This window comes from Tamandua tetradactyla, chromosome 22, assembly GCF_023851605.1.
Source record: "Tamandua tetradactyla isolate mTamTet1 chromosome 22, mTamTet1.pri, whole genome shotgun sequence".
NCBI lineage: Eukaryota > Metazoa > Chordata > Mammalia > Pilosa > Myrmecophagidae > Tamandua > Tamandua tetradactyla.
This window is the reverse complement of record NC_135348.1, coordinates 14,386,392-14,407,562: the sequence shown is the minus strand read 5'-3', so window position 1 is coordinate 14,407,562 and position 21,171 is coordinate 14,386,392. Positions and strand designations below refer to the sequence as shown.

The 21,171-nt window shown below is 34.0% G+C and overlaps 1 protein-coding gene across 6 annotated transcripts in view; it reads left to right on the top strand.

Moving 5' to 3' along the window:
* The window catches only part of ARFIP1 (ARF interacting protein 1), a 176,231-nt gene that overhangs the window by 110,168 nt on the left and 44,892 nt on the right, over positions 1 to 21,171 (top strand). For 3 of the 6 annotated variants that reach the window (XM_077139776.1, XM_077139772.1, XM_077139771.1), the window contains one exon: positions 1,151 to 1,325. In XM_077139776.1, the coding sequence (XP_076995891.1) occupies positions 1,151 to 1,325 (175 nt within the window). The other 3 variants (XM_077139774.1, XM_077139775.1, XM_077139773.1) reach the window with 3 other exon arrangements.

Below are 21,171 nucleotides of genomic sequence, written 5' to 3'. Positions count from 1 at the left end.
TCAGAAATTTAGTGATAATGACTTTAAATTGAAGGTTACTTTGCTTCTTAACTGAATACTGAATACTTGAAGGCTGCTGGATAAGTCACTGTTTCATAAGCAAAGTAGTACTGTAATTACACAGGTGATTTACATGGTAAAGATATGTTTGTGGTTCTCTGGGAGTACAGAGTGAATGTGCTGATGTAACCATTTCAATTAGTGATAGGAAAATATTAGAGGGAGGCATCTCAGGAAACACAATGTAATAAATGCTGTATACTAGGTTTTCTCATTCTAAATACTAATGTTAAAGAAATCCTTCTATAGCTGTACTATCCAGTGGGGTAGCCACTAACTACATGTATTTGTTGAGAACTTGAACTGTGGCTTATTTGAATTGAAATGTGCTGCAAGTATAAAATGCACAGTGGATTTCAAAGAGTACGAACAATGAATGTACAAAAGGCTCATTAATATTTTTTACATTGATTACATGGTGTAGTGATGTTTTGGGAGTATTTTGAGTAAAATAAAATATAAGAAGAAACAGGTGAAAGTAATTTTTACTATTTTGCTGTGGCTACTAGAAAATTTTTAATTATATATGTGGTTCATGTTGTATTTCTGTTGTGCTCTCCTGACCTAGACTATAGTTTATGACTCTTGACTCTCAGTATCACTTTAGGCTAGGTCAGGACTGCACTAGTCCTGACCTAGACTATAGTTTAAGGACTGTTGACCCTCAGTATAACTTCCTTTTACCAGTTACTTTATGTGTGCCATTCTAAAATCTACTGTCCTCAAATGCTTTGCCTCTCCAAAATTAACCAATTCAGATGGGAGATTGATTCTTGACCCTTACCTTGTTAGCACTAGGTTTTGACAGCTGTTTTTCAAAAATGGTTTTTAAATGTTGGAAATTTTGCTTGTCAGTTTATGGAGGAATAGTTAGGTTAAAAAGAAACTTTTTCTCCCAGGCTCATAGTAATAACTTTTATATATATGTGTTTAAAGAAATGTGTGCTCTCAAAAATCTAAGCCATGTGATATGTAAGAGAATTAATATATATTATTGTATAATATAAGAATATTACATATTTACAATTAATTTCCCAGTCGTATTTTTCTCTGCTTTTGTAGTATGCTTCACTCATTCTTTTCTTTCCAGGATTGAATATGATGCCTATCGTACTGATTTAGAAGAACTGAATCTTGGGCCACGTGATGCAAACACTCTGCCAAAGATTGAGCAGTCACAACATCTGTTCCAAGTACATAAGGAAAAATATGACAAAATGCGCAATGATGTTTCTATCAAACTGAAATTTTTAGAAGAAAATAAGGTAAATGGATTCTTTACCTCTGAAATCTTTCAGTGGACTTTAAAAAAAAACACCATGGCAAAAGAGAGATAAATGGAAAGTTTCTGTTACCTCTCTCTTTCATGTTAATCACAAGAAGGAAAAGGAATTCCATTTATAATCAGTGTTTGAATTTTTCAAAGTACACACAACATTCATTTATCTTTCTGATATAAAAGTAATCATCAACTCTACTATCCAGGTCTTTTACATTTAACATTTGGTAAAAGAACCCTTGATGTTCAATAATTGATCTCCATTGATAGCAAGTGCTTTAAGAAGTTAAATGATAGACTCTGCTCTGAATATTTTGAAACCTTTTTATTAATGGTGGATATAGATTTCAAGAAGAAGATAGTATTCTTCTCTATAACTGATAAATGAAGAATGACTAAAAAGTTCAGCTTAGGGCTGCAATTAGCAAAACCTAGGAGTAAGTCAATAAATCAGTTGTCTACATTGTTTTCTTTTAATGTAAACACATCCAAGGATGAAGAACAGGGTGAGGCGGACCTACTGTAGGCCTCACCTGGAGATGGATTCATATAAGATAGACTCCTGAGTTTTAAGTAAAGGATAGGTTCCCAGGCTTAACATTTCTTTCACTACATGCCTATTCAATTTTGTGTGGGGATTTGCAGTTCTGGAAATGAGAGAGCTGGTAGTGGGCATATTACAGAAGAGCTGTAATTCAGCGCTATGGAGATAGTTCCTCTTCCTGTATTCTTCATATCTATTGAAGTCATGGCACGCTTTCATCTATGTTTTCTTCCAGCTACCCTTAAAATTATTTTTTTGTCCTCCCAGGAAACATAATGTTTACATTCTCCATAATAATCAAAGAATGTTATTAAATTCTAAGTCAGTTGTCTGTCGATACCTTCCTGTTTTTCTTAACATTTCCTTCGAAACTCATCTGGCTGCCATAAAATCTGCAGAATGATACATTTCCTTGGAACCTAGAAAGTCAGCACTAATGCTTACTGTTTTACCTACTATAGGTCAAAATTATTCACTTGAAAATGTTGCAGTGGCAACAAAGGAGATCTCAGCAGAGTTATTAGAAGCTTGCCCAGCATCATTCAAACAAAAGCACAGTGCAGCCTTTTAACATTCAATGAACACATTCAGTTTAGTCTGTAAGATGGTTGGTTATAAGAAAAATATAGCTCACTTATACTGTTCAGTATTTTGATGGATATGAATATATCTGTTAAGATATAGATAACATACTCTAAGTAGAAAAATACTTTTGACATACTGCCATATAATGAATAAGCAGTATATAGTGAAGTGCAAAATGAGGTATTCCTGTATTTTTATGGATGATCTATCCAAAGCTAATTTGAAAGAAAGAAAAGAATTCACCTAATTTAGGTTTAATGACCTCTGCAGATAAAGAAAATTACTTTAGGAAATCTATAAAATGGTAATCACGGTTTTCTCTGGATGGTGAGATCATGAGAAATTTTTGTTTTCTGTGTATTTTTCTGCACTTTAGAAATTTTCTGTGAGAGCTTGTATTACGTTTATAAAAGGGAAGAAAAAGTTGTTGTAAATGAATACCTGTAAACCAGATATGCTTATATGGTTTTTGCCAAGGTAAGTAAAAGTAAACAAATTGCCATAAGAATAAACTATATTGATAGTAGGTCTTTAGATTTAGACTTGAATCAGGGAAAATAATTCTTATTTGCCAAATACTGTGTATTTTACATTCTTTCACTTAATCCCTATAACAACCTTTTTTCTTTCAGTAAATACTTATTCAGTACCCTATACGTTGGGGATGCATTAGCAAACAAAAGAGACAAAATCCCTGTCCTCTTGAAGCTTACATTCTTATGAGGCAGATACTCTCATTATCCTCATTTTACAGATGAATGAATTAGCATTGCATCATATTCTGTGATTATATGTCCTTCTCTTCTCATCTTTTGAAACTGTCTCTCTAATCTGGGTACTACAGAGATGATACTTACCCTATTAGAAAGAATTGCATGACCTACATGGACTCTTCTTTTCCTGTGTCCAGGAGAAGTTCTTCTAGATCCTGGAAACATCAAAATCAGTATTGAGCTGTGGAAAATAAACTTTAAAAAACAATGAGCTGGCATACATCTATGTTGTAACATGTATTACTACATTATTCTTTTTATATAGCTTAATCTTTATATAACTGAATTCATTGTACTGAAATACCACATTTTGTTTATCCACTGACGGGGATTTCAGCTGTTTGCACCTTTTGGCTATTGTGAATAGATAGAGCTGCTACAAATATTCATGTAAAAATATTTGAATATCAGATTTCAGTTCTTTCAATAGATACCTAGGAGTGGATTAGCTAGATTATGTGATAATTCTCTTTTTAACTTTTTGAGAAACTGATAACATTTTTCCACAGGGGGATTTTATATTCCCACCATCAAGGTAAAAGAGCTTGCATTTCTCCATGTCCTCACCAAAACTACTTATTTTCCATTTTTAAAATCAATATTATTATTACAGCCATTCTAGAGTATGAAGAGATATTTCCCTGTGATTTTATTTTGCACTTCTCTAATAATTAATGATGTTGAGCATTTTTGCATAAGCACATGGGAAATTTTTTATATATTTTGGGAGTAATATCTATTCAGGACTTTTGGCCAATTATTATTTGGGATGTTTGCCTTTTTGTTATTGAATTGAAAGTGTTCTTTATATATTTTTTATACTAGAACTATATATATACATTTTATTTTCAGATATTTTCTTCCATTTGGTCTGTAGTCTTTATAGTTTTTTGATGGTGATTTTGTTTGTTTTTTGTTTTTTTGTTTTTTTCTTGATGGTATTTTTTTAAGAATAAAAAGCTTAATTTTCGTGGAAAAAAAAAAATAACCTGGGGTCTATCTTAGTCTAGTGTCAGTATTGCCTAAAGTAACCCTGTGCTGTATCTGGAAAACACCTATGGTGGTAACACTGAGAAGGAAAAAAGGAGCAGAGGTGGCAGGGAGAAAAGAACTTGTTTCCTTTCTCTTCTCTGCCTTTTCCTTACCTCAGTTGATTTGTTGTCCCTTGATCTGTTCTAAAGTTGAACATCTTACTAAAACAAATAAGCAGGTTGGACTAGTGCAAAAAAACTCTGTATTATGAATATGAAAACCTGGATTCCAGACCCACATTTATTACCTACTAGCTTTATGACCTTCGACATGACACAATCTCTTCAACCTTCTGTATTCTCCTCTGAAAAATAAGTGTGAATCATACCTTGGTATATACAAAAGAAAAAATGGAACATCCTCTATAAAGTGTAATGTACTCTTCTCCCATGAGTATTTGTGGGATTCCTACTGTTATGACAGACACCTTGCTAAGTAAGGGGATGAAGGAAATGAAAAATAAAATATATGACAAATGAGAGTTGTAAAAATATAAGATGGTATTTGTTTTCTAGAAGTTATATTAACACCATCCCCTTCTGACTTTTTAAATTGCTTATGTCCTGACTGCTTTGTGTTTTTTTGGCTAGTATAAATAGGAATTGAAGTTAGAAGAATATAATGGGAGACATGAACTGTAATCATTTAAAATGAAGTAATATATTTTGTCACTACATAAGCAATAGTTTCTTTATAGCAAATGAGAATAATGAAGTTCCTGATATACATTTAGATGTTTATCTAATCAGCTCTCCTACCTAAAATCAGTTGGCAAAAGAAGCTAGTGTGCCAAAAAATTAAAAAAAGGAAAAAAAAAAGAAGCTAGTGTGTTGCTGAAGACAGATACATTCACCATGGACAGTGGAAGTATAGTTTGTTTTGCCATATTCTAGACTTGGAATTTACAGTAGTTTCTTAACCCTTTATCATTGCTCAAGATATATTTTTATGTTCCTCCTAGTAGCTTATCTAAAATTGTACTGTTTTTATAGATATTACAGAAGCACAATGATGTTATTTTAGTGTCTATAGTATTCTCTACTCATAACAATAAATAAATATTATCTAGACATATATTAAACCTCTACTATTTCAGATACCTTAACGTATGCCAGAAAACTAAAGCAGTATTTGTTCAGTAGGACTTTCTGTGATGACAAAAATGTTCTGTCTCTGCTATCCAGTAAAGGAGCCACTAGCCACATGCGGCTTTTGAGCACTTGAAACACCACATGGCTAATGACTACCTCATGGGCAGCACAAATTCCAGTTCTTAGCGATTTTCGGATTTGGTAAAATTTGCATAACTTCTCTGAGTCTCACATTCCTTATAGATAGAAATGATATCTGCTAGAATCGAAGGTGATAGTATTATTTTTATGATCTTGTTGGGGAGAAAATTTCATATGCAGTGAACTGTTATTAAGTAATCCAAAGAAGGGTGTATTGAATTCCAAATAACTGGCCCATATGTCAAGTTCAGAAGCATAAGTAATCCTGTGAGGTGGGCTATTCAAGGAAATCTTCAACATCTATGGAAGAGAGAGTACTTCACCCCAGCTCTGAAAGATCGGAAGGAAGGACCTAAAAGAACTATGGGAAGTACCTACTTGACGAGGGGAATGACTTACGTGTTAGAGTAGTGGAATATTCATGTTTGTTAGAGAAATGGACTAACATAGTAGAACATAGGTTTCACATGTTTTAAAGAAAAAGAATCAGAAATATAATTTGAACTCAGATTATACCGAACCTTGGCCATGTAAAGGCTTTGAGTTGTGTCTTGAGAAGGGATTCACGTTGAGCTGGAAAGAAGGGAGGAGGGGACACCCATACAGTTAGCCAGGTTATCTCTATACATTTTAAATGTCAGTGTCACTTCTAAAATTGGGAGTGTCAGAAAAAAAATTGCATTTTGGAAAGATACTTCAGGCACAATAGTTAAAAGGTAGAAAGAAAGTAGAAGCATACAAACCATTGAGGAATCTTTCATAGCCAAATGAAATGATTAAGAGTCTGAATTGGGGTTATTGCAATAACAATAAAAAAAGAAAGATACATTGAATTTAAGGCTACGTAACACAGATTGGGAAATCGAAATAAGAAGATGGTTTGGCATGAAGCGGGTGAGGGTAGAGGAGGGGAACTTGTTCTATTAGTTTGAGATGACTATGGCATTCAAGTGGAAATGATTGTTAGGATGTTGATAATGTTGGTTTGGAGTTTGGATAAACAGTTAAATGGCTAGAAATCATTGCTTTGAGAGTATCTTTGTCATTTTCAAGTCATCTCTTCTTTTGACGTTTTTTATTATAATATAAAAAGAAAATTACCTCTATTCTTAAGAATTTTATGTTCTTAGGTGGCCTAGAGATGTTCTTTTTCACTTTCCATAGTTGTCATCAAGCTAAGTTTCAATTTGAATTTACTAATCAAGTGTTAGGAGAAAATCTACAAAGAAATTTAGATCTTTTGATTTTTTTTTTAACCCTTCAAAACTATAAAGAAGTACATTTGAACCCTGTTGTTTTAAGCAGTAACTGTAATTTGGATGAAGACAGATCTATTACAAAACTTCTTTTTTGTTATTGTTGTTGAGTAACTTTTACCCTTTTATTTTTAGTAGTTTTTTTAAAAGGAGGGAAAAGCAAACCTTTAAGTCTGGGAACTGTCTGTCATAGCTACTTGCTTTCTTGGCAGTTTGAAGGGTCCCAAATCTAGGGGTTTTTTTCTTTTGTTAAGCTGTAGCTAAAGTTGTATCTTAACATCTCTTTTATACTCAATTGGCAGGTAATCTATTTTGTACTTGAATTTTAACAAAATATACTGTATTTTTCTTTCTTTACTAAATATTATACATAGAACTTTTTTTTTTTTAATTAATGGAAAGAAAAAAAAAAGAAATTAACACAACATTTAGAAATCATACCATTCTACATATGCACTCAGTAATTCTTAACATCATCACATAGATGCATGATCATTGTTTCTTAGTACATTTGCATCGGTTTAGAGGAACTAGCAACACAACAGAAAGAGATATAAAATGTTAATATAAAGAAAAGAAATAAAAGTAGTAGTAATAGTAAAAAACAACAACAACAAACAAACCAACAAGCAAACAAAAACAAAAAAAACCCTATAGCTCAGATGCAGCTTCATTCAGTATTTTAACATGATTACTTTACAATTAGGTATTATTGTGCTGTCCATTTTTGAGTTTTTGTATCTAGTCCTGTTGCACAGTCTGTATCCCTTCAGCTTCAATTACCCATTGTCTTACCCTGTTTCTAACTCCTGCTGAACTCTGTTACCAATGACATATTTCAAGTTTATTCTCGAATGTCCATTCACATCAGTGGGACCATACAGTATTTGTCCTTTAGTTTTTGGCTGGATTCACTCAGCATAATATTCTCTAGGTCCATCCATGTTATTACATGGTTCATAAGTTTATCTTGTCTTAAAGCTGCATAATATTCCATCGTATGTATATACCACAGTTTGTTTAGCCACTCTTCTGTTGATGGAGATTTTGGCTGTTTCCATCTCTTTGCAATTGTAAATAACGCTGCTATAAACATTGGTGTGCAAATGTCCGTTTGTGTCTTTGCCCTTAAGTCCTTTGAGTAGATACCTAGCAATGGTATTGCTGGGTCGTATGGCAATTCTATATTCAGCTTTTTGAGGAACCGCCAAACTGCCTTCCACAGTGGTTGCACCCTTTGACATTCCCACCAACAGTGGATAAGTGTGCCTCTTTCTCCGCATCCTCTCCAGCACTTGTCATTTTCTGTTTTGTTGATAATGGCCATTCTGGTGGGTGTGAGATGATATCTCATTGTGGTTTTGATTTGCATTTCTCTAATGGCCAGGGACATTGAGCATCTCTTCATGTGCCTCTTGGCCATCCGTATTTCTTCTTCTGGTAGGTGTCTGTTCAAGTCTTTTTCCCATTTTGTAATTGGGTTGGCTGTCTTTTTGTTGTTGAGTTGAATAATCTCTTTATAAATTCTGGATACTAGACCTTTATCTGATATGTCGTTTCCAAATATTGTCTCCCATTGTGTAGGCTGTCTTTCTACTTTCTTGATGAAGTTCTCTGATGCACAAAAGTGTTTAATTTTGAAGAGCTCCCATTTATTTATTTCCTTCTTCAGTGTTCTTGCTTTAGGTTTAAAGTCCATAAAACCACCTCCAGTTGTAAGATCCATAAGATATCTCCCAACATTTTCCTCTAACTGTTTTATGGTCTTATACCTAATGTTTAGATCTTTGATCCATTTTGAGTTAACTTTTGTATAGGGTGTGAGAGATGGGTCTTCTTTCATTCTTTTGCATATGGATATCCAGTTCTCTAGGCACCATTTATTGAAGAGACTGTTCTGTCCCAGGTGAGTTGGCTTGACTGCCTTATCAAAGATCAAATGTCCATAGATGAGAGGGTCTATATCTGAGCACTCTATTCGATTCCATTGGTCGATATATCTATCTTTATGCCAATACCATGCTGTTTTGACCACTGTGGCTTCATAATATGCCTTAAAGTCAGGCAGCGCGAGACCTCCAGCTTCGTTTTTTTTCCTCAAGATGTTTTTAGCAATTCGGGGTACCCTGCCCTTCCAGATAAATTTGCTTATTGGTTTTTCTATTTCTGAAAAATAAGTTGTTGGGATTTTGATTGGTATTGCATTGAATCTGTAAATCAATTTAGGTAGGACTGACATCTTAACTATATTTAGTCTTCCAATCCATGAACACGGTATGCCCTTCCATCTATTTAGGTCTTCTGTGATTTCTTTTAACAGTTTTTTGTCGTTTTCTTTATATAGGTTTTTTGTCTCTTTGGTTAAATTTATTCCTAGGTATTTTATTCTTTTAGTTGCGATTGTACATAGAACTTTTAAAAAGCAAATCATCTCAGACATTGAATGTACTGTTTGGTAATCTCATGATACCCGGAAGGCTACTGCAGTATATGGAGCTGTTTTTCCAGCTTGTTTTTTACCTTTCTTTCTCATATCATGGTTTCTGGAGTGTCTTCCCATAGCAACATTTCTGTTCTAAAACAAGAGGCCAGACAACCAAACACTTAGAATAGTGCATAAAAGTAAAAGTAAATAGTCCTTAGGTGAGGAAGTAAGAACCAAGCCTTGGACTGTGATAATAAATTTTAGTGGCCAAACATTGTGACAATGTTTGTGTTTGTTTTCTTCTTAGAACCTTAAAAATAAAAAAATTTTAAAATGGAGGGGGTAGATTTTAGCTATATTAAAAAATTGAAATGTTTATATGTACTTAGTTTAGTCTTTCCTCTGTCAAAACAAACGGGGGTAGGTATATAAAATACACATATATCTCTATATGTGCATGAATTAATGCTGATAATAAATTTAAACATCTACATTTATCACTTATCTTTAATAGAAAACCTGAGTCCTAGTATGTATAATTTCTACTTTCCAATGCCCCCTACCTCCTGTGATACAGTTGTGCTTACCTTTAATCTAAACAACCCTTATTAATCTGATATTCTCAGCCTGTTGATTAAGCAACACCGAGTTGCACAGCAGTAAGGGAAAATTTAAACTCTTCTAATATTTCTTCCCTCATCAATATTTCTCCTTGTCTAGACCTTTAAATAATGTAACAACCTATTGTGTGACATAAGACAATTTTTTTACTCTTTACTGTTCCTTTCAAAGTTGAAAATGAGACATGGGCTTCTTTAGTATATAGAAAATAAACATTTCTGGTGCTTTGTAGATTTTGTAAGAATAGGTATTGTGTCTCCTTTTATATTCCTCAGCATCTCCACCTCTGGTGTTAAATGTATGGTAGTCGTTCAGCAAATGTGTGTTTGCATTTCTCCCTAGGGTCACAGGTACACTGCAGAGAAGTGAGAGATTGAAGTGATGAGGGCAAGAGAATAAGATTCAACTAGGAGGGGATAGAAGGGTGAATCTTGATTACCTCACTCTTTTTTTGTGAGGGCAAAGTATACTAAGTAAAGCTTTTTTGTCTGCAGTTTTTTGTTGTTGTTGTTTTGCATGGGAAGAGGAAACAAAAAATTAGAAAAAAATATGTAAGGAATTCATGTTTATGTTTGAAAACAGCTTTTTATATAAATAGGAACCATATAGGGTATGAGAGAATAATTAAGATTAGTTTTTCCTTTAAGATGACTATAATATTTACCTTGGAAATGGTAACTCTATTTTCAGGGCTACTAATATATTAGGGGAAAAACCCAGAATGTATCAAAAGATTCAACAAAACAGTTTATGGTATAAATAAAAAGTAAAGATCCCATTAATTTTATTATATTCTTATTTTAAATAAGGGTAAAATATTTTCTTAAAGGAAAAGCTAATTAGTTAGCCATAACCATTAAAAGCACTTTTTTTCATTCTCATTTTTTATTTTAGTTACTTAAAGGATGGCAATGAGGGGCAGAGAAAGATGAACCAGATTGGGATATATCGTGAACACATACTTTATTAATATAGTTACTTAATTTTTTTTTAAATGGGATTTTCCTTAAAAATCATAGTCAGGCTGTGGGACCCACAGAGGAGGCGCCCATAGCTCGTGGAGGACTTGGGCCACATGCAATACTGATCACACTGTCAACTTCATTAAAGGAGAGTCCTCCATGAAAATGTTACCTTTTCTAGACTGATAAAGAACCTCTGAGTGTGGAGTTTGATGAAAGCATCATCATGCTTATCTTGTTGTGAGTGTAAACCCAGAGGAAGACAATTCTCAGCTGAGCTGTTGACCATGCAGCCACTGGAGTTACTGAAAATGGAAGATGTAGTTACAGAATTTACTCAGGCAGAGTGGGTCATTCTGGATTCATCCCAGAGAAGGCTGTTCAGAGATGTGATGCTGGAGAATATCAGTCATTTGCTCTCAGTGGGATATCAAGTCTGTAAATCAGATGTAGCTTCAAAGTTGGTTCAAGGGGCAGAACTGTGTGAAGAAGGAATTGGATTTTTTCAGAACCAAAATTCAGGTCATAAGCCTTACATCAATTGCTTATCGATGATTTGAAGATATTATGGAGTTCACATTTTGCATTTTAGCATCATCTTATCATCTTATTGTTTGAATCCAGGGAGATTGCAGCATATCAGCAGACATGACCAAGCTCCCCATCATGATGTATTTCATCCTTGTTGATATTTCATATTCTCAGCAGCTGCAATTCTTACAAGGTTGTTTGTAATATATCTGGTCTGGAAATATATTCTGGTACTGTCATTGTGACTAACCCATATCTACACTCCCAAATCAGGTTCTTTAGAAGCAAGTTATCCCTTGTAAATATTTCCTGTATTCTCCCAAATTGTGAATTATCTGTTATACAGTAAAGTGAGTTCTCTCCCATCGTGAACATTCAGATTTTCCTGTATGTTTTATTTGGTTCCACAGAATTTGCTTTCCTTTTGGTAATTTTCTATGATCACTATTTTTCCATTTGCTACCCTCTTTACCATATGCTCACCATCTCCCTGCATCTACATGCACAGGCCCCTGGTAGTACATGGACAAGTCTGTACTACTATCCAAACAGGTGCCATGTTCAGGTTTCCCTTCACAAAGTCCAAAGTAGCCCATCAGTACTCCCTTTCCACAGCACAGATTTCAGGTATGTGATCCACAAGTGTTCAGGTTTCTGAGCATGTAGTCATAGCTATTACTGTGTTTCATAAGTTCTGCTTTACTATTCTTGTCATATATTAATACATTTTCAGTGGATTTGCCTTCAGAACACCAGAAACTGCTTGTACTATGTGATTCACCTTATGCACAAAAAAAATAGAAATTTATTCTCTCAAGATGTAGCTACATTTTTCTGATTCCAAAAGGATAAGCCAGCATTTCGTGGTCTAAGAACATATTAGTCTTTTTATCTCTTGGAGTTGAATTCACTGTTCACTGAAGGGTGTCTTCCTTAACTTCAAAATCTTATATAGAAAATGTTCAGTATCCAAGAATTTAGCTCAATCATTTTCAGCTGCAACTGCTACAACAGACAAATCTGTCTCATTATGGATCAATATATATTATTTAATGCAGAACTTAGCAGTTGATGAACAGAGCCTTTCTGTCAAACAAAACGAGTAATCTTAGTAAAAATCTGGACTTTACTCAGATTCATCAAATGTCTGAAATTTATATTTATATTTTCAATGTTTTCACATTTGAGTTATCTATCATATTTCTTTTTAAGACATATTTGTTCTTACCTAGGTCTTCTTCATAGCCATTTCCTGGGAAAAGATGTCAGCTACTGCTTTATGTTTAATTAACATCTGTATGAAAGTTAACTGTTTATCTTTCTGAATGTTTGCATGTGAGACTGCCTTTATATTACACCATCTTTTCATTATGCTGAAATTGATAATCTCATGCATAATTTATGTCTAAGTTTTTCTCTTCAGATATTCTAATATCCAGATTCATCTAATTATTTTTCTTCAGGTAATCTAAATCCAGATTCATCTAATTATAATTCTCACTGCTTTTGATAAAAAACAAGTACTCTTATTCTTTTATTTTATTTATTTTGTATGACATTTTATGGATATTTGAAGTTTTACATTATTATTTGTATGGGTGTGTTTTAATTTTAAGAAATGTGTCTGACAGGTGGTAGACATGTCAGAAAAGTTGTTTTCTTTTCCTGAAATTTTCTTTTTTGGGGATTTTATTTTTGTAATATTTAATCACCAGCATAATATCTCAGGATTAGGATAATCATCTATTTTTTCTGTATTTTTATAGTATTTATATTATAATGTATATAATGAGAAATGTTTCTCAAGATCTCTTCAAACACTGCAAAGGAATTTTTAATGCATAGAATTATGTATGTAGATATATATAATATCTCCTAGTAATCTAGGCCTCTTTAGTTTGTGTTATATTTTCTATTGTATAATACAGATGACTAATCATCCTTTATCTATTTGTGCATATTAACTAAAGGCTTAAACTGTCACAATGACCCATTTATTGACTCAATATATTTGTGGTCATTTCTAAAAGGTTTCTATGTGTTCTTTCTTATTCAAAATCTCAATTTCTTCCAAAGATGTGTAGTCCTCAATATTCTTCACAATTTTGGTGAAATAATAGAAAGCAGAGTAGGGACTCTCTGCAATTGCCTGCTGTGTTCTGTGTAATAATTAATAGGTTCTGAGTAGGCCATGATATTGAGTTTCCTATCAATGCTATATTGAATGCCTCTTTTTTCTCAGGCCTTATTCACAAAAGTTACCCATGGCTTTACCTGACAATTTATTCAGTATCTATGTCAATAGACAGGAAATTTAGGATGGCTTAATGCCTGTATATGACTGTCTGCTGAGTGTTTCTGGTATTAGGGTGAGGTTAAGGGATATGATTCTTCTCCAGGAAATAATTTCAGTCAGTGTACAATGTGCCAGTTTTACATATTCTTTCACTTTCCTGTATGTGACATATTTCTGATGTTTAAGATGCTTCAAAGTATGTATCCCTCATGAGGTCTCCCTATCACTAAGGTTTCCTCCATGTGCAATGAACACCAATATCATAGGCAGAATCAAAATGTATTAAGATTAATCCATGTGTACCTTTTTATTGTCTTCATCACTGATATCCACAATATTTTCCTATTATTTTGATGTATTATTTTGAAGTAACAAAGAAATGTATTTTTCTTAGAATAAATGATTATGGAAGATTTAAAAAAAAAATCATAGGCTGAATCTTAAGACAATGAAAGAGCTATTGTTGTCACTTGTGCAATTTTCCATGTATAATAATTATATTACAATAACATTCCTGTATATTAGGATTTCTTTTGTAATCCATGATTTTTCTAATATATTATTTAATAGTTATTTCTTTTGTAATACATTGCAAACTCCTCTCATTTGTATCTTATGAATTTAATTTTTCAGAGACAAATCCAGTAAACTTAGAGTAGCAGGGCAGAGGAAAGAAATTGACAGAGAGAGAAATACACAAAGAATAAAAAAAACCTAGGATTAGGTAAACATACACATGTAACATGAAGCTATATAGAGAGTTGTGATGACTCAGTTCCTTTATGCAAATATGTACTGTAATTGGAAGTACTCAAAGCCCAGTACTTTTCTGTAAAAAGATGGTATCAAGGTTTGGGAAAGCTTTAAAGGCTTTGTTTGTTTTTTGATGCATGGTCTGGGAAATGAACCCTGGTCTCCCACATGGAAGGTGGGCATGTTATTTGTTTTTAAAAACTACTTTTTGAGAAGAAAAAAATTAAACCTCTGAATTAAAAAAAAAATGGACAATTGTCTGATAAGCAAGTTAATCATTACCTTATGTGTATAAGAAGTACATTCTTGAAATATTTTTCCCATTGTTAAAAGAATCCTAATTCCTTGCTTCTTTAGTGTTTAAAAATTATCCATGTCAATGACTTAATGTCATGTTTATTACTATAACTGGATGCTAAAGTATATTACCACTTGCTGTTTGTCCTAGGTCAAATGAAATAGTTATATAGATAAAGGAACCCTACATGGTTCTAAATAAAAAATAAGCATTTATGGATTCAAATATGTAAGTACAATAGAGAACCAAGGAATTAATGGTGCTAGGCATAAAACAAACTGTCTATAAACACATCAAATATGTTTACCTACAGTTAAATCCTATGAAGCATTCCTTTACCTATATACCTTTACCTCCAACCTTTTCTGAATATATTTCATCGTATGGTTTGATATAATTTCATGTTACTTTTCTTTTTTCTTTCATTCATTGAACAAACATCTTTTAGGTGTGTACTGTGTCAGGAAGTGTTCTAGATAATGAGCCTTGATTTCCTTTTACTCTTTTTGTACAAACTCACATCTTGAATCTGCTTGCACTCCCAGATTTCTAATTTTTTTTAATTATATGGGAGCTTAGAAATTATTCAGTATGACTATTTTATAGATGAGAAAAATGAGGCTTACAGGTGAAGTGCCTTGTCCCACCCAAATATTCAATTCTGGCTTACACTTAAAGCCAGAAATAGAATATAGCTCTCCATATTTCTTGGTAATATATGCTTTATTCTACACCATAACCATCACTGCCCTGAGGATTATTTGTCCTTAAAAAAGGCTACAGTTTTCTAGGCTTCAGGTCCACACTACTCTTATGTATCTATTTATTTGCTTACTTATAATACTTTGAAATATATTCAGTCTTACAGGACAGTAACAAAAATAATGCAACCCAAACAGAGAACTCTAAAAAACCTCTACTCACCCATATACCCAAGACCTCCAATTTTAGCTTTTTGCTACATTTTTAATATCATTCTATCTATATGTCTGTTTATTTATCCATCCATCCATTTTGTGAACCCACAAGTATAGGTTGAATATAGCACACTTTCTGAACACTCAGTATTGCCATGTATATTTCCTAAAGAAGAACAAGTATGTTCACTTATGTTATCACTTTAAGTGCAGTTACCAAGTTCAAGTAATTTAAGACTGATATGAAGCTTACAGTTTATTTAAATGTCTCAGTAATGTCCCTTTGAGCCTGTTCTCCTCTCTTGCTAGATCTCTTCCAAAATCATGTATAGCATTTAATTGCCATTCTCTCTTCAGTTCTATTTTTTAATTGTGGAAACATATATATAATATAAATTTTCCCATCTCAAAACACTCCCAAGCATACCATTCAATAGTATTAATCACATTCTCAATATTACAGTACCCTCACTACCTTCCATTCCTAAACCTTTCCCATCTCCCCAGAGACCCTATGCTCATTATGCATTAATTCCCCATTTCCTCTTCCCCAACCCCTGGCAACTTATACTCTAATTTTGGTCTCTGTGATCTTACATATTCTAAGATATTTTCTTTGTAGGTAACATGGGGATTAAGTTTAACATACTAAATCTATAACAGTTTCATTTGTTTTGCTACCAATTTCATTTCAATAGTATACACAGGACAGATGAGTTAAATTTATTTATTTATTTACTTAATAATAATAAATGAATAATAGGGGGAGATAAAGGGTAAAAATTGGGTAGATTGAAATCCTGTGGGTCAAGTGAACAGGAAGGGTAAGGAGTATGGGATGTATAAGTTCTTTCTTCCTCTTTTTATTTCTTTTTCTGGAGTTATGCAAATGTTCTAAGAGTGATCATGGTCAAGAATACACAACTATGTAATGATATTGTGAGCCATTGATTATATAATATGCTTGAACTGTATGTATGTGGCTGTTTCTCAATAAAAATATTTTTTTTAATAGAATGCACAAACTATATTGCTGTGCTCTTCCATCTCCCTTTATGTACTTCTTCTCACAAACTGCATGTTTATGCATTGAGTTCCAACCCATTGATTTATCATTATATATATATGTATTGCATTTGCTTTTTAAAAGAAATAGGAAGTAAAAAGTGGAGTTATAAACCAAAAATACAATAGTACTGGCAATTGTATTTATCCATGTGGTTACTCTCACCAGAGACCTTTATTTCTTCATGTGTCTTCAGTCATTTATCAGTAGACAAAGCCTCTCTTTTAGAGCCAGTCTACTAATGATGGATTCCACCCCCCGCCTTTCCAGCCAGCTTTTGTTTATCTGAGAGTATCTTAATCTCTCCTCATTTTTGAAAGTTTTGCCAGATATAGAATTCATTTTTTGGCAGTTTTTTGCATTCAGCACTTTAAATATGTCTTTTCACTACCTTCTAGTTTCCATGGTTTCTGATGAGAAATCAGTACTCCATCTTATTGAGGTTCCCTGGTATGTGACATGTTGCTTCTCTCTTGTGACCTTCAGAATACTCTATCTTTGGCATTTAACAGTTTGATTATGACATGGTATGATGTGAGTGTATTTGGGTTCGTCCTGTTTAGAGTTCTTTGAGCATCTTTGATGTGTATATTCATGTCTCATTAAATTTGAGATATTTTCAGCCATTATTTCCTTGAATATTCTCTCTACCTCTTTCTTTCTTCTCCTTCTGAGACTCCGAAAATGGGTATGTTGGTTCCACGAATTCCTCGGGCTGTATTCACTTTCCTTCATTCTTCTTTCTGCTCTTCTGACTGAATGATTTCAATTGCCTTATCTTCAAGTTCACTATTCTTTCTTCTGCAAGCTCCAATCTGTTGTTGAACTCCCTGGGGAATTTTAAATTTCTGTTGCTGAGGTCTGCAGCTCTGTTTGGTTCCTTTTAATGATTTCCATCACTCCATTGATACTCTATGTTCATTTGTCATTTTCATAATATCCTTTAGTTGTTTGTCCATGTTTTTCTTTGCTCTTTGAGCATTTTTCAGACCCTTTTTTTTCTTTTAAGTTTTTGGTATATTCCAGGTCTTGTCCTCTTCCACGGTATCTAATGCTTTAACCTTCTTCTTCCCTGGGTCATCCTTCCTGTTTCTTTGTATGTTTCATAACTTTTGTTGACTCCTGGATGTATTGATATTTTAATGTGTTATCAGTGGAATTTAGACTCTGTGGCATCTTTTCCTAAGCTTGTATTCAGCTAGTGCCATGACCAAATTTTCCCCAAATGCTAAGAGCTAACCAAAAAACAGAAGGGAAAAAAAACCCCACCTTTCATAGTGTTTGCTGATTGGCCTGTGCAAATGTTCTCCTTCAGGGCTTATCTATACAGTGTGTTGTATGAGAATAGCTCCAAACCAAAGTCAGGGGCCTCTCTGATCCTTTCTGTGCATGCTTCTTGTCTTGGGCATGCACGGTGACCCTGGGAATTCCCCTGTTTACACAGATAAGACTATCCCCTCTTCTCTAAGAAGCAGTGTCCTCATGATTCTGGACACTGCACTTTGTGCCCTTTAGCCAGTAATCCCTTACCCCAAGCAGCATGACTTGACTGTTTTGCCACATCATTCTGTAGAGCTCTCTGAGCTTCCTTCCACATGCAGGGCAAGTTCTGGGACAAGCAAGTCTTTCAGGCCACCAGTAGATAGATCTAGCCAAATAAACATGCTCTTAATATATGCCCAAGGGTTGCTCTGCTTCTTCTGGAACAGAGACCAGGGGATCTGCACTGGGATTGGGGCCAGCTATGTACAGAGCCCCAGAGGGGTAGGGAATTGGCGCCGACAGTTCCTACCACTTTGAAGAAGATTTTGCTTGATTTGGCATTTGTCCTATTACTTCAGGCTTTTGTTTTCTGGAGTCCTCAGAAATGTTTCTGCCAGTTCCTGCTGGTTGTTCAAAGCTTCTGTGGGGGAATGGAGCTCTGAAGGCTCTCACTCTGCCATCTTGACTGTGGCAGGGCCTGGCTCTCTCTTATAAATGTCTCAAAGAAAAAAAAATGTGTGTAGCAGAAAGAGCACTGGACTAAGAATCTGAATATCAAAATTTTAATCCTCCTTCTCTAACCTGGTGTGCACCCTTGATTTTGCAATTTTATTTCTCTGTGTCTCAGTGCCCTCAGCTATAAAATAGTTCCAACTTTATCTTCCAAGATTATTGTGTATGTCAAGTGATTTTTAACCAGTAATGCAGCTTAGCCAGACTTTTATTCACATGAACTAACAGCATAATAGAAAGTTTCCACTAAGGATCATATTACTGCTATGCTTCAGTTAACTTCTGCTTATTTTTATTTGTGTTTGATATGTTTAAGTGTAATTACAGTTTTAAGTTAGATTTGTATATCATATTGGAACTTGTATCCTTTTACTAAATGATCTAAAGAAAGATAAGATAAAACAATAACAAGATTTTCTAAATTCTCTACTAGTATATATATATATATGTACTAGTCTCCATTTTTTATTAATCCTTTTCATCTCTTTTTTAAGATGTTAAATCTTTAAATCAATGGTTTAAACTTGCTCATGCAAGTTCTCATTTTGTAATGTTTATCATTTATATGCATTACTGTTGCCTACTGTAACAGCTGATTTTCACTTATTTTTGTAACTTTCCATCAGTATTTTTTCATAGATGACTAACAGTCTTAAGTTGACTTTTATTTCTCTGTGGTTCTTACACTAATAACATTAAAACATATAAAATAAATACAGCAATACAGAAGCCATACAATTAAAAAGTTGATAAATTCAACTGCATTGAAAATAAATATTTCTGCATGTAGAAATTAACAAAATCAAAAGACAAATAAAATGGTAAAAAAAAAAAACAGCAAAGCATGATTTTACTAATATATAAAGAGTTGCTAGAAGTCAAGATGAAAAAGACCAACAACACTAAATGGGCAAAGGTTATGAGTAGACAGTTCGCAGGGAAAAAAAATAAAGCTCCAGAAATGCCTCTTAAATGTGTTTAAAGATGCTCACCTAACTCATAAAAGGCATGTAACGTTTTATGCTATTTTACTTAAGATCCTATCTTTTATCTGTCAGATTAACAAAAATCAAAAAGTTTAACAATGCACACTGTGTTAGTTAGATTCATTTGTCAACTTGACCAGGTGAGCATATCTAGTTTTGTTGCTGTGGACATAAGCCAATGGTACGTGAACCTCATCTGTTGCTAATTACATCTGCAGTTGGCTAGGAGGCGTGTCTGCTGCAATGAGTGACGTTTGACTTAATTGGCTGGTGCTTAAATGAGAGAGTGCAATGTAGCACAGCCTAAGCAGCTCTGCATTCCTCATCTCAGCATTTGCAGCTCAGCCGAGGCCTTTGGAGATGCAGAAAGAAGTCACCCCGGGGAAAGTTGTTGAAACCCAGGGGCCTGGAGAGAAGACCAGCAGACACCATCCTGTGCCTTCCATGTAAGAAAGAGCCTCAGTGGAAAGTTAGCTGCCTTTCCTCTGAAGAACTAACAAAATAAATCCCCTTTTATTAAAAGCCAATCCGTCTCTGGTGTGTTGCATTCCGGCAGCTAGCAAACTAGAACACACACTAATGGGAAAATAGTGAGGAAACAGTAACTTTCATATTAAGGGTGGTAGTGTAAAACAGTAATGGCTCCATTGAAGGAACTCTGGAAATAGTTATTTAAATTATAGAGCCATTTACTCTGTGATATGATACGTCAGTCCTACTTCTGGGAATCTGTCATGCAGACATACCTGCACAAGGGTGAAATGACATGTATGAGATTATTCATTGCTGCATCATCTGTAATATCAAAAGATTAGAAACAAACCATTGATTAAACTATGGTTCATACATATGATGGAGTACTTTATAACTGTTTAAAAAAAAAATAAGGATGACATTGGTGGAAAGATCCTCAGGATGCATGACTAAATGAAAAGAGCAAGGTGCAAATCAGTGTATATGGTACAATACCTGTTTTAGTTTGCAGTATACCAGAAATGCAACGGCTTTATAAAAAAGGCAGTTTATTAAGTTGTACATTTGCTGTTCTAAGGCCATGAAAATGTCCAAATAAGGCATCCAGAGAAAGATACCTTAACTCCAAAGAAACAGCCAATGAAGTTCGGGGTTTCTCTCTCAGTTGGGAAGGCAAATAGCGCTGCCTGCAAGCTTTCTTTCCTCATTTCATAAGGCTTCCCCTGGAAACATTTTCCTTCAGCATCTCCAAAGGTCTCTGACTGTGTGGGCTCTGTCAGCACTGAAGCTTTTTCTAAAATGGATCCATCTTAAAGTGCTCCAGTAAGCAACTCCACCTTGACTGGGTAGACACACATCTCCATGGAAACCATTTAATCAAAAGTTACCACCCACAATTGGGTAGGTCACATCCCCATGGAAATAAATCAGAAAGGTTCCACCCAGCGATACTGAATGAGTATTAAAGAACACGGCTTTTCTGGGGTACGCAACAGTTTCAAACCAGCACAATACCTTTTTTTTTAAGAAAGGAGATCTTAGTTTCTTTATATTGCATAAAGAAAAACTGTAAAGATTAACTAATTA